We start from the raw sequence: 17,196 nt of genomic DNA on the forward strand, positions 1-17,196 counted from the left end.
AACTGATCTAAAAAGATTTGCAATTCTAAAAGAAAACAGTAACTATCTTTGAAGTCACAAGTTTAGAAATCACTCTCAATATACTCAAATAATACGCTCTTGTTAAGATTTTCAAACACTCACGTTCAAAGAGTTACTGAACAAAAGAGTAAGCTTCAAGTAACTACCTGCAGACTTGTAATCAAATATGAAATAGCCTTCTTTCTGTATTCACAAAACCAGCAAGGATGGAATTCCATGATCACATGGGAGTTAGGCTTTACTGAAGAACAGGGCATAAAAATGCTCTTTCACTTTTTTCTATTGCTATGCAAGATCAGGATGCTTTACATAGTCAAAGCAAACAACTTCCCTGTGAAAAGAAACAAACCTATACTTTTTCGCCTAAAAAAAAAAAAAAAAAAAAAAAAAAGGAAAAGAAAGCATGAACAGTACTGTATTTTGCCCCTAAAGACACTCTCAAGGATATCAAGACATCACTGTGATACCAGAGATGCTGCAGGAACTCAAAAATACAGGGTAAAACACATCAAATTCTGGTTTTTCTGAACTCCTGCCAGTCACTCAAATGAAAATACAGGAGCAATAACACACTTAGAAGATATTATTCAACACTCAGAATCTCCTCAAGCTGAGAGCCCTTTGGCTAGGGTAGTCAGGGAGCAGAGGCTGTCCACCCCCTTGTAGCTGCATGCAGACTGGAGATAGCATAGCAGATCTACGACCAACTACTAAAATCCCTTCTTCTCCTGCCAAGGACAAGAAAAACAAAAAAGAATACAATCATCCTCTTAAATTCTCCAAATTAGACCCTATTAACCCCATGCTTTCAAAGGTCACAAAAGCTCCAGGAGAAAGATTCACAGTCATTCTGTACTCAGCTATTATAAAAACTGAGGTTGAACACAGTCTACTCATGTACATGGGAAGACCATGCTAAGCTGTACCATTCACAGTGTGCAGCTGCTGTGATGAAATGGAATTCACATTGAAATGCATCCAAAAAAAAGACACAGACCTTAACAGAGCACCAGAGAGCTGGGAAGGTGAATTTATTTGAAAGACATGACCCACCTCTTTGTAATCGCCCCTGTGATAAAGATGACTGACGTGTCCAAGCAAATAGTTCCGGTCTGCTGTATGGAGCTGGTAAATGCTAATCAGAGGGTCAAGAAGATTAGCTGGGCACTGGTCTAGTACTCTGAATACACGGGCCTGCAGCTTCTTCAGCTTCATGCCAGACTGTTAAAAAAAAAAAAATCAGACACAGATTTAGTAAAGATGGCTACAGTTCAATGGCACTTGAAAATTCAGCTTGTTTAAACAGGGGAAGAAGCCAATTCCTTGGGAAGGGATTCTCCAATTTCCCCATGGAGTCTGCAAACAGAAATCAGAACAAGACGATATGTGTTTTGTTCACAGAATCCAATTTAAAAACATTAAATGTTTGAGGATAATTCTGCAAAAGGAATAGGGCCTTGTGCAAAAGTAAAACGTGAAACTAGAAAAATGCTCTCTTTTACTAACACAGCTATTTAGAAATTCTCTCCTCCAGTTCCCAGCAGAAAATCTTTGAACACAGCAATGCCTCTCAAGGGAGATCTCACCTATCAGGCATAGGAATTCAATCTTCATTCCCAGGCTTGCTCCTGGGTGCAAGAGGGGCAGGAAAAGCAGAAGCACTACAGCAAGACGCACAGACACGAGCATTAACCCTTGTGGTCTTATATGACCATTCTCTTATGATACAGGATTTTCAGTGCCAGTGGCACTTCTCTGCATTTTGCAATACTGAAATGGCAATACTCTCAGAGAATCTAAACAGAGATGAAAGTCTAAAGAGAGCCATTTGGAAAAATAAGGAATCAAACAAAATAGATATGAAAGCATTTCACAGTTCAAAGGTAAATGCACAGAAAGCAGGGAAAATCTTGGGAGGTCAGAATACATGATGGCATAAGGAATGGTAAACATTAGGACATATAATCTGACGACCCAACATTACAAAGTTAATCATTCATCTGAAAAGCCATACTGTTACCATTTTCTGCATTCCTAATGATAAAAGCTCCCCACCAGATGGTAAGAGTTAAGCAATCGTATGGTAACTGGCTTCTATTTGCAGAACTGGAAGAATATGCAGAGTAGATTACTGCACTTGGGTTTATCCTGACAGCAGTGATGTGAGTTCCAGTGGGAATGCCTCCAGCCAGCAAAGGCTGTAAGATCCATGTCTGATCAGAACAGTTTGATCTGGAAAGATGGGAATCCCAGTTTGGAAGGGGAAACAGAGCTCTCACATCATAGCTTCTACCGTTACTCCATTTGCAGACCAACATTACATCACAACATCCCAGTAGGAGTTTTACACCTTGTCACATCGTGTCTGTATGCGGCCACAGAGAAGACACGAGACTATGGAATGAAGTGAAATTTGGGCCATTTGAGGGATGTTAAAATCAGCTGCCTTCTCCTCTGCCCAAGGTCTCTTGCTCTCTCCTTTTCTAACCTGTTGAACAGCAGGATGCTCTTTCATCCAGAGCTGCAGCTCACTGCTGATGTAATACCCGAGGGAATGCCCTTTCCCCTTCCAATCATCGCTGCTCTCCAGCATGTCCAGCAGTCCAGCCAATGGGTCCTCCAGTCCTGCAAAGCCCCGCCTGATTTCTTCCTTGAGCTGCTGAGATACAAAAACACATTGTCATGTACAAAAAGATTAGTGAATCCTCCCTTCCCCCAGCTGAACACAAAGCTTTATTTTTTTTTTTTATTTAATCTATTCAGAGAGGTAACTGTTGCTATTCAGCCACCATCCGCGCCTCCAGTGACTTTTCATGTCATTACAGATTCCTTCATGGCTCACTGCACCTCAAACCCAATGGGAAAAGCAGCAATTGTCCACACTAATTATCCCATAAAGACAGAGAAGTTGTTCTGTGGGGCAGACAAAGGGGCTTGGGATTTGGGGGAGGGGGAGAAGTGAGCAGGAGAAAGGGGCGTTATTAGGAAAATGGCAATAGGGAAGGTAGATAATTGGGCTCACAAACCTACTCATCTTCTGATAGACCTACAAGCAATAAAGCACATAAGCTCCTCCTCCCGTGCCACAAATTTTGTATTTGACTTTATACTGACTTGAGCCACGATGGCATAACTCAGCTCCTCAATATGTGGGAGCACTGAAATGGTTTGGATTCTACATACAGGAATGAAAAGAAAGATCCAAGTTCGCATCCTGTCGTACTCTGCCATCCAAGAAACTGAAATCTGTCCTCCTGTGCTCCAAGGCTACCGAGCAAGGTACCTGCTGCAGGCACTCACACTGCAGCACAGCCAAAGGCTGTAGGAAGGGCCTGGAACATGGGAAAATGCTGCACCATAAATCTTAGGGATCCCAGGGTGATGTGCTTAGAAATGTGAAGGAATTGGACACTCACTTTGTGAATGTTAATAGGCTACTTACTACCCATCTGGTAGAAGTGATAAATTAGCAGTACTGAGCAATATCTTTATAATGTTTACATTAGAAGTAGTTTCCAAGGAGCTCGGAGGGTTGGCAGGGTGAAGAAGTGGCATCCTTCAGTACCCACACAGGACCTTTCACCGCGTGGTACTGGCGTGGAGCGAGGCAAAAGCAGAGACAGAAAACAAGAAGTCACTACGAGCAGCTGCTCTCTTTCTTTTCTGGCTAAAAAGCAAAATCCAAAAGATGCTCAATCCCGCCTGCAGTCAGCAATTGTAATTTACTGTATATGATGGCCCCAGTCATAGCTTCCAACGGAAACAACATAAAGTTTGAAGAATGGTATGAAAAGCAACAGAAAATCTACAGAAAATTTGCCAGTGAATTTGTTCTTTTTTATTCATCAACAATATTTACTGGAAGACAGCTATTTTCCATAGTGTCTTTCATGTTGGGAAAAGCCACAAAACCTATCGTTTACGACAGAAACTGTTTCCTTCTCACTACATTATCAGATGCAGCAAGAAAAAGCCGATGACTAACAAAGATGTGACTTCAGATAACAGTTTTCTCCCTGTAAGTATTTTTCCTTGTGGTAAGTATTTGCAATGTTAAACATAGGGCTCCAACTTCACTGCAAGATTCAGCAGAAGGAGCAGGCAAACTCTTATCCAACCACAAATATCCAACACAACAGCCAAAGGAAAACAAAGCGACCGGCCAACTCAATTGCGCTGTTTATAGACGGCCTCTCTCTTTTTTCCCCCAAAGCTCCACTTCAGCACATTTAGACCGAACTAGAGCTTTCACCACACCACTCAGTTCCTCCTTCAGCTGCATCCTGAGCCTGGCCTTTGGCAGAACAGTCGCCAGCAGACACCACGTCCTGCGAGAGCACAAGCCTGCTTTCACACGCAGCGCATCTCCAAACACCTACACAGCTGGCAAGAGTGCTAACAGCACGGCCAGGCTGAGCCTCACACTCCTATTGGCTCCACTTTTAAAAAGGGGCAAAACCTACCCCTAAACCTCCTGGCAGCCTGAAGACTTCAACTACTGTTTGTGTGGTTTGAGGTGAAAAGATCAAAAAAAAAAAAAAAAAAAAAAAAAAAAAAAAGCACAAGACACCTAAATCAGAGAGGAAAGAGTGCTGTGCTGCCTGGCTCCTCTCTCTGCCAGAGAAGGATTCCTCTCAAACATGTAATTGCCATTTCCATTTCAATTGATTCCCATGGCAGGGAATGCTCCTTGGGGGATTTCTACAGCCTGACAGATCATGGGAATTGGAAAACTTTGCTGGTGCTCCAACTGCACAGTCCTTCGTTCAGTTTTGGTCCCTTATTTCTCAGCTCAGGGCACTCTACTGATGCATCTTTGTTACTGCAAAACTGTCTTTATGTAGGAAATGATCATGTTCTTTAACCATGTCCCAGAATTGACGTCACGCCAGGGACAGGTTCACTCCTGTTGATCTTCACTGATTTGAGACTGATGGGCATCATCTAATAGAGAGGACTGATTCACACATCAGCTAATTGCCAGACACCCACACAGAGCATAAGGCAAAGTAGCTCCCTGCCATTTAAATGTCAATGCAGCAAGCTGTGTTCTACTTAAGCCAACTGCCCTCATTTATTTTAACTGGAGTGTTGGATACTGGTGTGCTCAGGACATGGGCAGCACCGTGTGCTGAGCTGCAGGCAGAGGCAGGGCAGCAGGTGCCCCTGGAAAAAGTGCCTTGCTGTGGGTGCCTTGCTGAGGCTGGTAATGTTATGAGAACCTACCCAGTAGCACTGTGATGGGCACATGTCAGAAACCACTGGGGACATCCATTCTGTGCTCTCCACTTTGAGGCATCTCCTGAGCCTGTCTCCAGCAACCATGCTCCACACCTTTCCAGAACGACCTTGTCCTGGTTCAGAAATACAACGTCCAACCTCAGAGCTGTGGTCGTGCAGCCAGCAGTGCACTGAAGGATGGGCACTGGGAGGCCAGACCTGCCCTGCCATGCACACTCTGCATAACCTCCTTACCACCTCCACCACCTTACTGGAGAGACTGCTCCAGAAGCAAGCAAACGGAGCTGCCAGCATGGCTCATGGGGATCCTCATGCTTTTCCATCCTCAGCAGAAAAGCTGTGGTGCTCCGTGCCCAAGGACACGTCGATGGGAGGCTTTGTCTTTTTCAGAGTATTTTTCTTCACAGTCCACACGTATCCCAGGGCACACAGCACAGAGACTTTGATGATTATTCTTTCTTACTGTTGTTCTGTGGGATTAGCTGCCCTCAAAACCTAACAAACAATATTTTTTTTCCTGCAACTCTAACAGAACTTGATAGAAAGCTCAAAGCTTCACAGTTGCTGAGCTCAAGTCTACAGTGGTGACGGGCCGTTTGGAAAGGCACATCTCATTAAACCACCATGTTTCCAGCGGTTCAATTACTCAGGCTGGAAACCACAGACTGTCAGGAAGGGACCAGACAAGAACAGTGACCCAGCACTCCGGTTCCTAGGATGCACTGTGTACCCCAGTGTGCTGAGCCACGGCTGCCACTTCACACAGCCCACATTCCACAGCTCTGCGGTGAGCTGCTGGCTTTGGAGTTCTTTAGAAAAGAACATTTCAGCTCTGGACCTGTCTGAGCAGCACAGAGTTTGATATGGGAAACTAACCATGAAGCGCATACATCTACTGTTTTTGTTAGCTTTTAAGCTCCCAAATTTAGATGAAGTATATTTTACTCCCTCTGAGAAATCTCCACGTAGAGCCCATAGGGTGCTGTATAAAAATACAGCACTAATTTTAGAGAAGCAGTGTAAATTGCATTCACCACTCTAAAAGGCAAAACCAAATCAAACAAAACAAAAGGGTAAAAATATCTCGAACACAAAGGATTTGATATCATTCCACTTGGCAAAAAGCACTTTTCTATTGACTTCAACCCTCATTTTTTCGGCTTCTCAAAACATTCTTCACACTCTTCCTAAGACACTCAACGCAATGGACAAAAAAGTGTTTAAAAGAAAACAAAAGCAACTTTGAGGGTTTTTTTTTTTCTGCTTGCAACTCAGCCCTATAAACTTCAGCTCTTTCACAGGAGCCCCTTTGCTGCCTCAATCACACAGAGCTACCTTTTCTTTTCACTTCTCGCTGCAAACGCGCAGGCTCATTCCCTGTGTGCTGGGACTGAAAGCAGTCATGAAGAATTGCAGGCTGACCCACGTTCTGTGCCTGGACATGCTCTGCATGCAGCCACCATCGGCAGCGAGGAGGGGAGGCCGCTACACAGCCTTACCTTCTTCATCTCTTTCTTTGTCCAGAGAAGCTGGAGGGTTTTCAGCAATAGCAGCGGGTCTTGGCCTGGATTGGGGGGAAGAAAGGGCGAGAGGGAGAGAGAGAGAAGGGGGGGAAAAACAAAACAAAACAGATTTATTGGCTCTGTGAGGCAGCCTGGACACACTGGTGCATTGTTTCACTGGAGCGAAATCAGCTACTCCGTGCCACTGTGTTTGAAACCACCAACCTTCCAACTGCCAGTCAGGATTAAAGTGCTAAAACCCCTCGCTCTGAGACCCTAACAAAATAACAGGCATCATCCATGCATGGCTTTAACTCAACACCCACGCGGGCTCACAGACCGAAAGGCCGCACCGCTGCATTCACAACTAAATCACACAACCACAGCGCTGCTCCCCGGCTCTCTCTTCTTAATATTAATTCAAAACTCTCCTAGAAGAGTGAGGCAGCCTGGATAGGAGTTCTCAATGCAGACTTTAAGGAAATGGATCCGAAGCTCTCATCTCACCCACCCCACGAGTGCCTGGCTGCCATGGGATGGAGGTGAGAGGTGTGGGAGGAGGGAGAGCTGGAACGCTCCCATGGAGATGCTGAGCCTATGGAGAAAGGGTGATCCACCATCTCAAAAGGAGGATATTTGCAATGATTCTTTCACTTTGCACTTAGTTATTTGCAAACTTGCGTCCAGCTGTTATGTAGTACCTAACACTGCCAATCACACCGATATCATTCATCACACCATTATTTACGAATCAAATGTGTAGGACTATTTAGTTTTAAAAGCAGTAACATTTTTAATATCTGGTTCTATTTAATTTGTAGACATTCACTTCCAAAACTTTGATTCAGAATGCTCAGAATGGAAATCTGCTGGGAGCAACATTTAAAATTCCAAGTTAGCTGTCACAAAACGTTCCTCATCCATTCACTGCACCTCTTCTTCTGCTTCCAGAAACTCCAAAGAAAAATGTTCAGCTGAAAAGGAAACGTCCTTTTAAATCACCTTCTGCCTTCCACAGCCCCACACAAGCAGTCTCAGGGCGCTCAGCTCGGTGTGCTGGCTCACTTCATATTTCAGGTTGCAAGAGCCCGTCCAGCTGTGAGGAGCTCGGCCTCTTCCAGCTCAGCTCCCAGGCACTGCACTTACAAAGCCTGTGGAGCTGTGAGCTGATGGCTGCTTGTGCTCTGAGTGATGGCTTTCCCATTATCCGCCAACCTCGGGGGCATAGCGGCCAAACACAAAACACCACATTTACAGTTCATAAGATAACATTTTCTCTCATCTCTACTCTGAAATCTTGAGCTCTCCAAACAGTTTCAAGCTACTGCGTCTCATCTGGAAAAAGAGAAATCTCTTTTTATAACAAAATGGGAAAAGATCTGGATCCCCACTGCCCACAATGTTAGCAGCTAACACCCAAACTCAGCCCATGTGTGTGTGCTGCTCCTCCTGCCCAGCTCCCAAAGAACGCAGTGTGCAACCAAATACACTGCAAAGCTGAACTCCAATGAATGCAGCGCATGAGCGGAATGATTGAGGAATGAGAGTAGTTAGGAAAGCAGAGTTTCACCTCAGATATAGCCAATAATTCAACCGGTTAAAAAGCTTTCTAAGCCTCAATCAACAAAACAAGCCCAGATCCCATGTGATTTTTTTCTAACTTACCTCCCCAGCACTGCAGTCAGATCTCCCCCTTATTTCATGGATGCATGAAAACCATCTCTGGTCAATTTTAAACAACTCAGTATGATGCCAGCATGCTGCTGTGTGAGCACAGGTAAGGAGGAAACAGCATTCCGCCCCCTCTCTTAGTGAAAGCACCCAGTGGGGTGACTTCCACTCCATGCAGCAGGATGCAGTGGGACACACTGGGATAAAGTGGGGTGCAGCAGGATGCAATGGGATGCAGTGAGATGCAGTGGGATGCAGTGGGATGCAGCAGGACACATGGAACGTAGTGAGATGCAGTGGGATGCAGCAGGATGCTGTGGGATGCAGGAGGGCAAACCCTTGATAGGAGGAGCTCACCGGAGGGCTCAAGGTGCAGTGCAGCCACTCATCTTCAGGCATGGCCTGGCAGAAGGGTTGTGCTCTCCCTGTTCAGTGTGTAAGGAGATGGTTCCCCAGAACAGGGATTAAGGAGCAGAGGAAATACAGCTGGTAACTGTGGCATGCTGATGTGGGAGCAGTTAGTGTCTTACCTTACTGGGCAAAACCTTGGGACTACCTAGGGGTGAAACACAGCCAGCTAAACACAACAAAATACCCATCAAACAGATACTCCTAGAGCCAAACATGAATGGGAGTACGGAGCAACACTCTTCTTTTGCCTGGTCCCAGTGGGGGGAAGGTGGTGCAGCTCATGCTGGGCCTTGGGATGCTGCCCATAGCTACGCAGTGGCGAGGAAAGAAGATGTAGATGGGAAAGTCCATGTCATTCAGGTTTTGGCAGGGACAATGGAGCAGGAACAGAACTACTAAGTTCCCATCAGAATAGCAGACACGATCCTGCTCACCCACGTTTAGGAGGAACCAGCATAGCAGCAGGAAACTAATGGCAGGATACCCGAGGAGAAAGGACAAGGGGCTTTACAAGGCTTCCAGAGCAAATCTGGGGAGGTGCCTGCTCAGTGCAAAAAGGAGAGGGGGAGAAGCAGAAGGGAAGAAAGAACAAAGCAAAGCACCTGAGAACCAAATGGCCATAGCTGAACCACGGGCACATCTGGGCTGAACTCAGAGGAGCAAGCAGCAGCATCTACTAGGATAAAGTTTGATAAACATTTTTAAATGATTACAGAGCAGTGTCAGCAAAAGCAAGGATAGATCCTGGAGGCCAGAAGAACACCTTTACATGGTATGTGTCAAGACCATCCAGAATTTTCCCTTTTAAAGAAAAGCCAAATTCAAAGTAGAGACTCTCACATATCAGAAAGATACCCAACCACCAGCAAGTAGGTCACTTAATAAGCAGAGAAGAAAATGCATTAAAAACCCCACAGTGTGGTGAGTAGGGGGGTTCAGCTCTCTGCTCCCAGCCATGAGCTGCCAGCTCTGGCCGTGTCCCACCCTGCTCCCAGGCTGGAGAGGCTGGGATGTGCCCCGCACAGCCGATCCCATTCAGATCCGAAATCAAGCTCAAAGCCAAAGCCCGTGTTCTGATAGCAATCCTTTCTGCTCCAAGAAAGGGAGCTTCAGCACAGCAAAGCTTCCCCACAGCGAAGTGACAGCACCTCGCTGCAGGCAGCACAGGACACATCTGCACCCGCCCCACCAAGGCACAGGTGACCCAGGTTCCTTTATTGCAGAGTTTCTCCAAATATGATCCTATTATAAAAACCTTGACAGGAATGCATTTCCTTTCAGTATTTTTCTTTACAAAAAGAAATTTCCCGTGCCCTGAATCTGGTACCAAAACTGGAGAAGATGGTAAATGAAATCTTTTCCAGTTCTCAATAGCTGCGGTTACATTTCAAAACCATATAAACCACAAGGCTTATATTTTTGAGTTAGAAAAGTGTCTTTGAGGAAAGCCATAAACTACTTTCTGTTCATTCTCTCCTTTTCCTTTGTGCACAGATCGCTCAGACCTGCTGTGATCACAACAGAAGTGGTGCCCGCAGGCTGTTGAGGTAAAGCAGTGGTTTTGCCATTGCGTCCTTGCAAAATTCTGCCGCATTATTCACCAATTCTGCTGAAATGCCCTGGCAGGAGAAACCCTCCTTTGTGACTGAGGCTGCTTGTGCGTCTCCAATAGGGAAAGTGAGACATCAAACCCCAGAGGAGGAATTTACCAATGAAAAATCTCTCAACACTTTTCCTTTGTGTCAAAAGCCATTGAACGCCCCGCGGCCTGAGACCTGGGAGAATTACAGTCAACTCATTAAAGGACACAGAATGCAATAAGAAGAAAAAAGAAAAACAAAAAGGAAAAGAAAAAATAAAAAAGGAAAAGGGGATAATGTGACTGAAATGCGAGAGCACGTCAAGCAGTCAACTACAGCCAGCACTCCTGGACAGAAAATGATGGTGAGACAGCTTAAACTTCTTTAGGCAGCCAGCTTACATCTCTGCCTCCCAAGTTAACTTATTACATTTAATGGAACATACAACAAAACATGCACAATAGTCCCCACACTAAAGAATCAATAATTTTTTACTATACAGAATGTGCTGTTTTGAGTCCTTCCAATCAATGCTGAAATCTGCCCTCTGTAAAATCTCCTGCCAACCTGAACAAGCATTTGAGATATTCTTCAGAAGGGAAAACAAAGCTCCTAAGCCCTTCCACGTCAGCAAAGTGTCCTCTTGCACTGGAGAATTAAAACCTGGAGGTGTGCAGGCGATCTGTGAGTGGGGATGGTGGGGAGCAGCTCCATTCTGCAGCCAGCAGCCCCAGCCCAGCAGCAGCACGGCTCCACCAGCACTGTGTAATTTAAATGCCATGATTACATCTGAAAACGAACAAACACTACATTATGTGGACTAAGAATCAATCAAGGTCTCTCACAAAAACCTACTTTGCTGAATTTTTGTCCTGAATAGTGTGTGTAGCTCACACCGAGTGCACGCGACGTTTGCAGAAGAGAAGGCCGACACGGAATGGGAATGTCCCTCTGCTGAGGCACAAAACGAAGAGAGACATTCCCGTGACAGATTTTCAATCTCTAAGAACCAGCTGACTTAGCTGAAAAGAAACCAAACTGTTGTTTTCCATAGGAAATCACAGATTTTTATACTTACCTGTTTTTGTCCCTGTTTTTAAACAATGCACACAACATAAACCTTCCAATCCAGTTCACACATTTTTGAGCTTGAGGAAATGATTCCAGATATAATTTCCCTTTCCACTGCAAAATGGCATTTAAAATACACCAAAACAGTTTTAGAATATACAAGTACAATGGCAGATATTAGCCGGTGGGGTGTGGGAGTGCTCTTCTCCTTCTGTAGGAGACTTTGTCAGTGATTTGTTCTTACTTGGACTTATCACAGGATATGGGATGGGGAGAGATACTTAACGTGCTGTGTAAACAGCAAGGGTAAAGATATACAGCTGGAACTTACATTCACCAGTCAGAGCTGATGTGGTCACTTACAGAAAAGAGAAGAGGTGAAAGGGGAAAACGAAAAGGGGAGTGGAGAAAAGGAAAGGAAAGGAAGAAAGAGGAAAGGGGGAAAGGGGAGAGGGGAAAGGAGAGAGGAGGGAGGGGAAAAGGGAAAAGGGAAAAGGGAAAAGGAGAAGGAGAAAGAGAAGGGAAAAAGAGAAAGGGAAAAGGAAAAAGGAAAAAAGGGAAGGGAGAAAGAGGAAAAGGAAAAGGGGAAAGGAGAAAAGGAAAGGGAAAAAGGGGAAAAGGAAAAGGGGAAGGGGAGAAAAGGAAAAGGGGAGAGGGGAAAGGGGAAAAGAGAAAGTGGAAAAGGGAAGTGGAAAGGCAAAAAGATAGGAAAGGAGAAAGAGATGGGGAAGGAAAAAGGAAAAAAGAAAAATATGGAGATAAGCAAAGCCAGGATCATATTATTGCAACACTGCCTGGTCCAAGCACAGCGTCCCCACCTTGCCTTTAAGACATGTTCCATTCTCTGTCAGCAGTGTGAGGGAGAGAAGAGGCTTCCTACACACCTAGGAATGGAATGGGGACATCTTCCCGCACCAATGAGAAATTCACACAAGAACCTCTCTGCCCAAAGCGCCCCTAGGAAGCGTGTTCCCAACGGCTGGGAACCTGGGGCAGCTTCCTGCTTTTTACTGCTCCTTTTGGGGGAGCTGCTGTATTCCAGCCCCTGGAGCACCCAGCTTGGGCACAGCCTGGTGCTGGGGGAGGCATCCCAGCTCTGCGCTGTCAGAGCACTGGGCAGTGAGGGGCTCAGCCACTGGCAGCACCTGGCCCTGTATGGACAGACCCGGCGTCAGCAGGTGCCCCATCCCAAGCTGTGGGTTTGTCAGTGCTGCTGAGCCATCCGCCTTGCACCAACCTATTTTCCATCTCTTATTGAGAACATATGTTCTAAATGAATTCTAATGGCACAGCTGTAATTTGCACATTTGTAATTTTTCCAAGCTGTGCCAAGGGCTGTATCATCTTCTTCATCCACAATGAAAGGAAACCTCTGCTTCCACTGCAGTCACACTGGTACAAGAGCACAGCTGAGACAAGCTTTATTTTCTACAAATCCAAGGCCTATTGGTGAAAGATGGACTGTTGGACTGGACCATCTTTGGCCATCTTTTCCAACTTTGGTGATTCTATGATTCTATGATTTTATTTGTCTTTCCAACCTTACTGATTCTATGATTCTATGTGCAAACAGCCATGTGTTGGGATCAAGCATGAGATGAGGAATAGGGTAGGGTCCAGGGAGTGTATGAGCTCTGAAATAATGAGCAATGATGCTCATTAATGCAATGAGCATCAACCCATGCAATGAATGGTGTTTGTTGATGTGTTACAGTGTGTTTGTTCCTGGGGGCTGGCTATGGGGTTTGATGGCCCTATGATGTCTGTGGGAGGGCTGTGGCACGGTGTTGGGGTAGTGGTGGCAGATATGTAGGGTAAGCAGCTTTGCAGTGAGTCTGCAGGCAGCTTAAATGCTTGGGGACATAGTTTAGTGGGAATGGTGCTAATAGGCTGATGGTTGGACTTGATGATCTTAGAGGTCTTTTCCAACCTTCATGGTTCTGTGGTTTTTCACTGTTCTCATTCAGTTCAGTTTTCGGATACAGAAGTCACAAAGGGTTTTGCTCAACAGACACCATATTGTATGAAGGAAGTTCTAAGTGCAGATGGGGAGAGGGAAATAGAGCTGTTGTTTTCCCCAGTACAAACTCTCCTCACAAAGAATGATAAACCAAACAACCCAGCAAACAACCCAAACTGGCAGAGCTCCAGAGCCATGCTAGCAGAGCTGGTTCCAAAGCAGGGCAGTGCCCACTGCACAAGGGCTGCATTTGCCCTCTTCCTGAAGCAGACGATGCTGCAGCAAGGCCAGGGATGGCTCCCCAGCTGAAGCTGCCCTGCCCTGCCTGGAACAGCAGCCTCCATCACCAAGGCAGCACAGAAACCCCCAGCAGCACTGCCCACACCATCTCTCACTCAGATCTGCAAGTTACTCTGAGTTTAGAGAGCTGACAGTGCCTGGTACCAGGGGGAGCTGCCAGTGTGCCCTTCCCTCCCCTGCACACTACTTCAAAATGTAGCTTGGCATTATCTTGGGGGCGGGGAGGGTTTGCAGAAGATCATCCACTCCTGTTCCAGATGCACCTGCATCAAAGGGTTCAAAGGCTTTTCAAGTCTTTCTCAGGGCAGAGGCCCTAGCTTAGCAGAAACAGCTATTTCCAGGAACGAGAGCAGATCCAAGAGCACTGTGACTAAGGGATAACCATGTGGTGATTCATCAGAATCCCACTGGCTGCCATCTCTGGATTCCCACTCAGAATGGAAGCGGCTCAGAGCTCTTTGCTCACAAGGAAAGGCTGCCTGCACTGTGCCTGCAGACGGGCAGAGCAGCACTGCTGGCATCCCGATCGATTGCACTGTTAATTATATCCCACCACTGAATTCTCCAGTGCAAAATTTACAAGAGGATCAGATGTCACAAAACTATTTCATTTCAGAAGCAATAAATTGCGCTGCTTTAGCACAATTTCCAGAGCTCCCAAACTCACTCAGCACGCCCAGCCACCACTCCTTAAATGCTTCTCCCGCAAAAGACAAATATGCTTTTAAAATGTCTGACTGTGTTGGTTTAGCTGAATTCAAACAGTAAGGCAGTGAGGTCCTTCCCAACAAGGTACGTTTGGCTCGCTCCAGTCTCAAGCTCAGTTTCCAGCTCTAGCTATGGCTTTCTGACCAACAGGGCTTTGAATGCACCACACAGAAGGCTTCAGATCTTGGAAGGGAAGCAACCACACGCAGCTCCCACAGTCCTAAAAACTGCACACCCCACACAGCTCCCCTGTAATTTTAGCATTGAAGATTTAGCCCCTTGGGAGGTCTCTGAAACTGGCTCAACACAGGAGAATTTTCCCCAGTATCTCTTCAAATGCTCATCACAAACCAGCTAAGCATTCAAAGCAATGTCACGTTTCCCACGTGGTTCTCCTAGAGGAAAGCTGGAATTTCTCAGGTGCCATGAGTTGAGTCCCCCTCTTCTTGGGGTCACTGGGATAAGCCCCACCTCGGCCTTTGCTGCTGAGTGCATTATTGTGGAAAAATCAACATTAGGAAATGAAACAGAAATGTGGTCGCTGGAGGAGCTGCACAGGCAGAACACCCTCAGAGAGAGAAACTTGCATGCTGGAGAGAAGAAAAAAGGAAATGAAGAATAACAAGTTGAGTAAAAGTTATTAAATGCAATACAAGTTTTTTCTAGAAGAAGAATCCGTTCTTTCTCAATGGCAGTAAAAGTCACTCTTTCACTACAGGCAGAAAAGATTGCTTCCATTCTGAGAAATGTGAGTTATGAAAACATCATAGGAAACCTCACGATTTTGCTAATACAGGCTCTATTTCTCAGTGAGTCAGAAGTTCACATTCTTTTAATGCAACCTCCCAACTGAAAACAATCCCCACACTTCAAGCAGAAGAATAATAAAGCACACATATGCTTCTTATAAAGCAATTCTTACAAATAACCATGGCTTTTGTTTTCACAATGGCTAAAATTCATCATACCCCCCCCCCCCAAAAAAAAACGCAGATCAAACAAAATGCACTCTCATTAAAATAAAAGGCTTGTTTGCCCAAGCTGAACAGCCAGCTATGTTTTCCTCTTATTTCATTTGTGCTTTTTGTCAATGAGAACGGCAGCCTGCTCACCAGCACCCGCTTTGGGCAGGGTCTTCAATCCCCATCCCAAACCAGAGCACAGCTGGGCACCGTCCTCCACGTGCCGCGCAGCCACCTGAGCAGCAGTGACGTGCAGGCACTGCACTGCATGCAGCAAATGAGCTGAAGGTGCCCAGCACAGCATCTCAGCCATGGGCTCACACACAGACCTGCTCCCAGTTCCCAGCACACAGCTCTCACACTGCCTCATTTTGCATGGGAGAGTGGCAATGCTAAGAGGAATGCTTTCTAGGCAGGTAATGAAATCCAAATTAATGAAAGCCTAAAAATACTGCAAGTGTTAATCCTGTGCAGTTGGCAATGCTTTCCTCATCTATTACGTGGGCTATGACCTCAATATCAAGGGTTATTAGGCACAAAGATAGCAAAACTGACCCTGGCCCAGGAGAATGCAGAGCTGCTGAGCGATGGGAGCTGGGGCGCATGCAGGATGGAGGCACTCCCTCATCCCGTTCAGATTCTTTCCCCCCTTATTGGAAGAAGAAAACAAATACTGCCCAGAATAACAGGGAGGGATTCTTCCATCTCCTCATTTTTTGGCTAGTCAGTGTCTGCTGGAGCAGCAGCAGACTGAACGACAATTTAGGAAGGAAGCATTGGAGGCAAAGCGCTATCATCAAGCTAAAAAAATAACATTTTTTCACTTCCAGACATATCTGGAAATCCCCAACTTCTAAACCTAATCAGCCCAAAAGCCTTTAACCATCTCTTCCAAATCTGTTTCCATGAAAAAAAAACAACACCAGTAGCAATATCAAGAAACACCAGTGCAAGTTTTGAAGCCCTCTGGTTTTCTTTTTAGAGCAGTAACCTCCATTCTGCCGCAGGGGGGGAACGGGCTGCCATTTTCAGTTGTGAAGGCTAACACTAAGGAAGCTGTTCATTGTTTTAATTACTGGCAGATACCCTTTTTATGGTCCAGGAGAGCTAAGAAACACTCGTGGCTGCTGCTCAGCTCGGCCTGCCCTTAGAGAAGGGACTGGTGAGTTACACACCGACTCAGCTGACGAAGGACTCAACACGACCAGCTACGTGTGCGTGCAGCCCAGAAGGCCAACCAGGTCTGGTGGGAGGTTTCTCTGCCTACAGCAGGGGGTGGAAATAGATGATTTTAGAGCTTCCTTCCAACCCAACCCATTCTATGGTTCTGTGATTCCATGACTCGTGCAGCCAAGACAAAAGCAAGCCAACGAACCCCGTTTTCCAACCAAAAGGCTCACCTACAGCATATCAGGTCATCTCTGAGATTAAACATGAGGATGCTGCCATAATGATGCTCTTAAGCTTCAAGAGGTTTAGGTAAAGGCAAATGAGCCTGGAAGAGACACATCCCATGGCCACGGGATGATGAGTCACTACCCCACAGACTGCGCCTTCCCAGTCCTTTGTATGGAGGCTTTTCCTGGGAAAACCAGCACAGCTCGATGACTCGCTGATGAACTGCTGGTTCAGTCTGAAGTGAAAATCAATGATCCATAGTCAGTATTTAAGATCCATCACAAAATCTGTTTTCATCTCTGGCTGGACAATGTGATCACTCCAAACAATCTACCAGTTACACCTGAGAGACCCAGCCTGAGCCTGAAGAA

At 45.8% G+C, this 17,196-nt stretch overlaps 1 protein-coding gene across 25 annotated transcripts in view; it reads right to left on the minus strand.

The window, feature by feature from the left end:
* EXD3 (exonuclease 3'-5' domain containing 3) overlaps positions 1-17,196 on the minus strand; it is a 247,190-nt gene that overhangs the window by 158,324 nt on the left and 71,670 nt on the right. For 18 of the 25 annotated variants that reach the window (XM_090121060.1, XM_090121057.1, XM_090121061.1 and 15 more), the window contains 3 exons: positions 6,762-6,826; positions 2,510-2,680; positions 1,075-1,242 (listed from right to left, as the gene is read on the minus strand). The exons of 1 other annotated variant lie outside the window; for it this stretch is intronic. In XM_090121060.1, coding sequence (XP_089977186.1) covers positions 1,075-1,242; positions 2,510-2,680; positions 6,762-6,826 — 404 coding nt within the window. Of the gene's footprint in view, positions 1-1,074; positions 1,243-2,509; positions 2,681-3,522; positions 3,614-6,761; positions 6,827-17,196 lie in introns of all 25 variants that reach the window. 6 more of the 25 variants (XM_031601473.2, XM_090121052.1, XM_090121055.1 and 3 more) reach the window with 5 other exon arrangements.

Source organism: Phasianus colchicus, chromosome 19 (assembly GCF_987193195.1).
Source record: "Phasianus colchicus chromosome 19, bPhaCol1.hap1.1, whole genome shotgun sequence".
NCBI classification, from domain to species: domain Eukaryota; kingdom Metazoa; phylum Chordata; class Aves; order Galliformes; family Phasianidae; genus Phasianus; species Phasianus colchicus.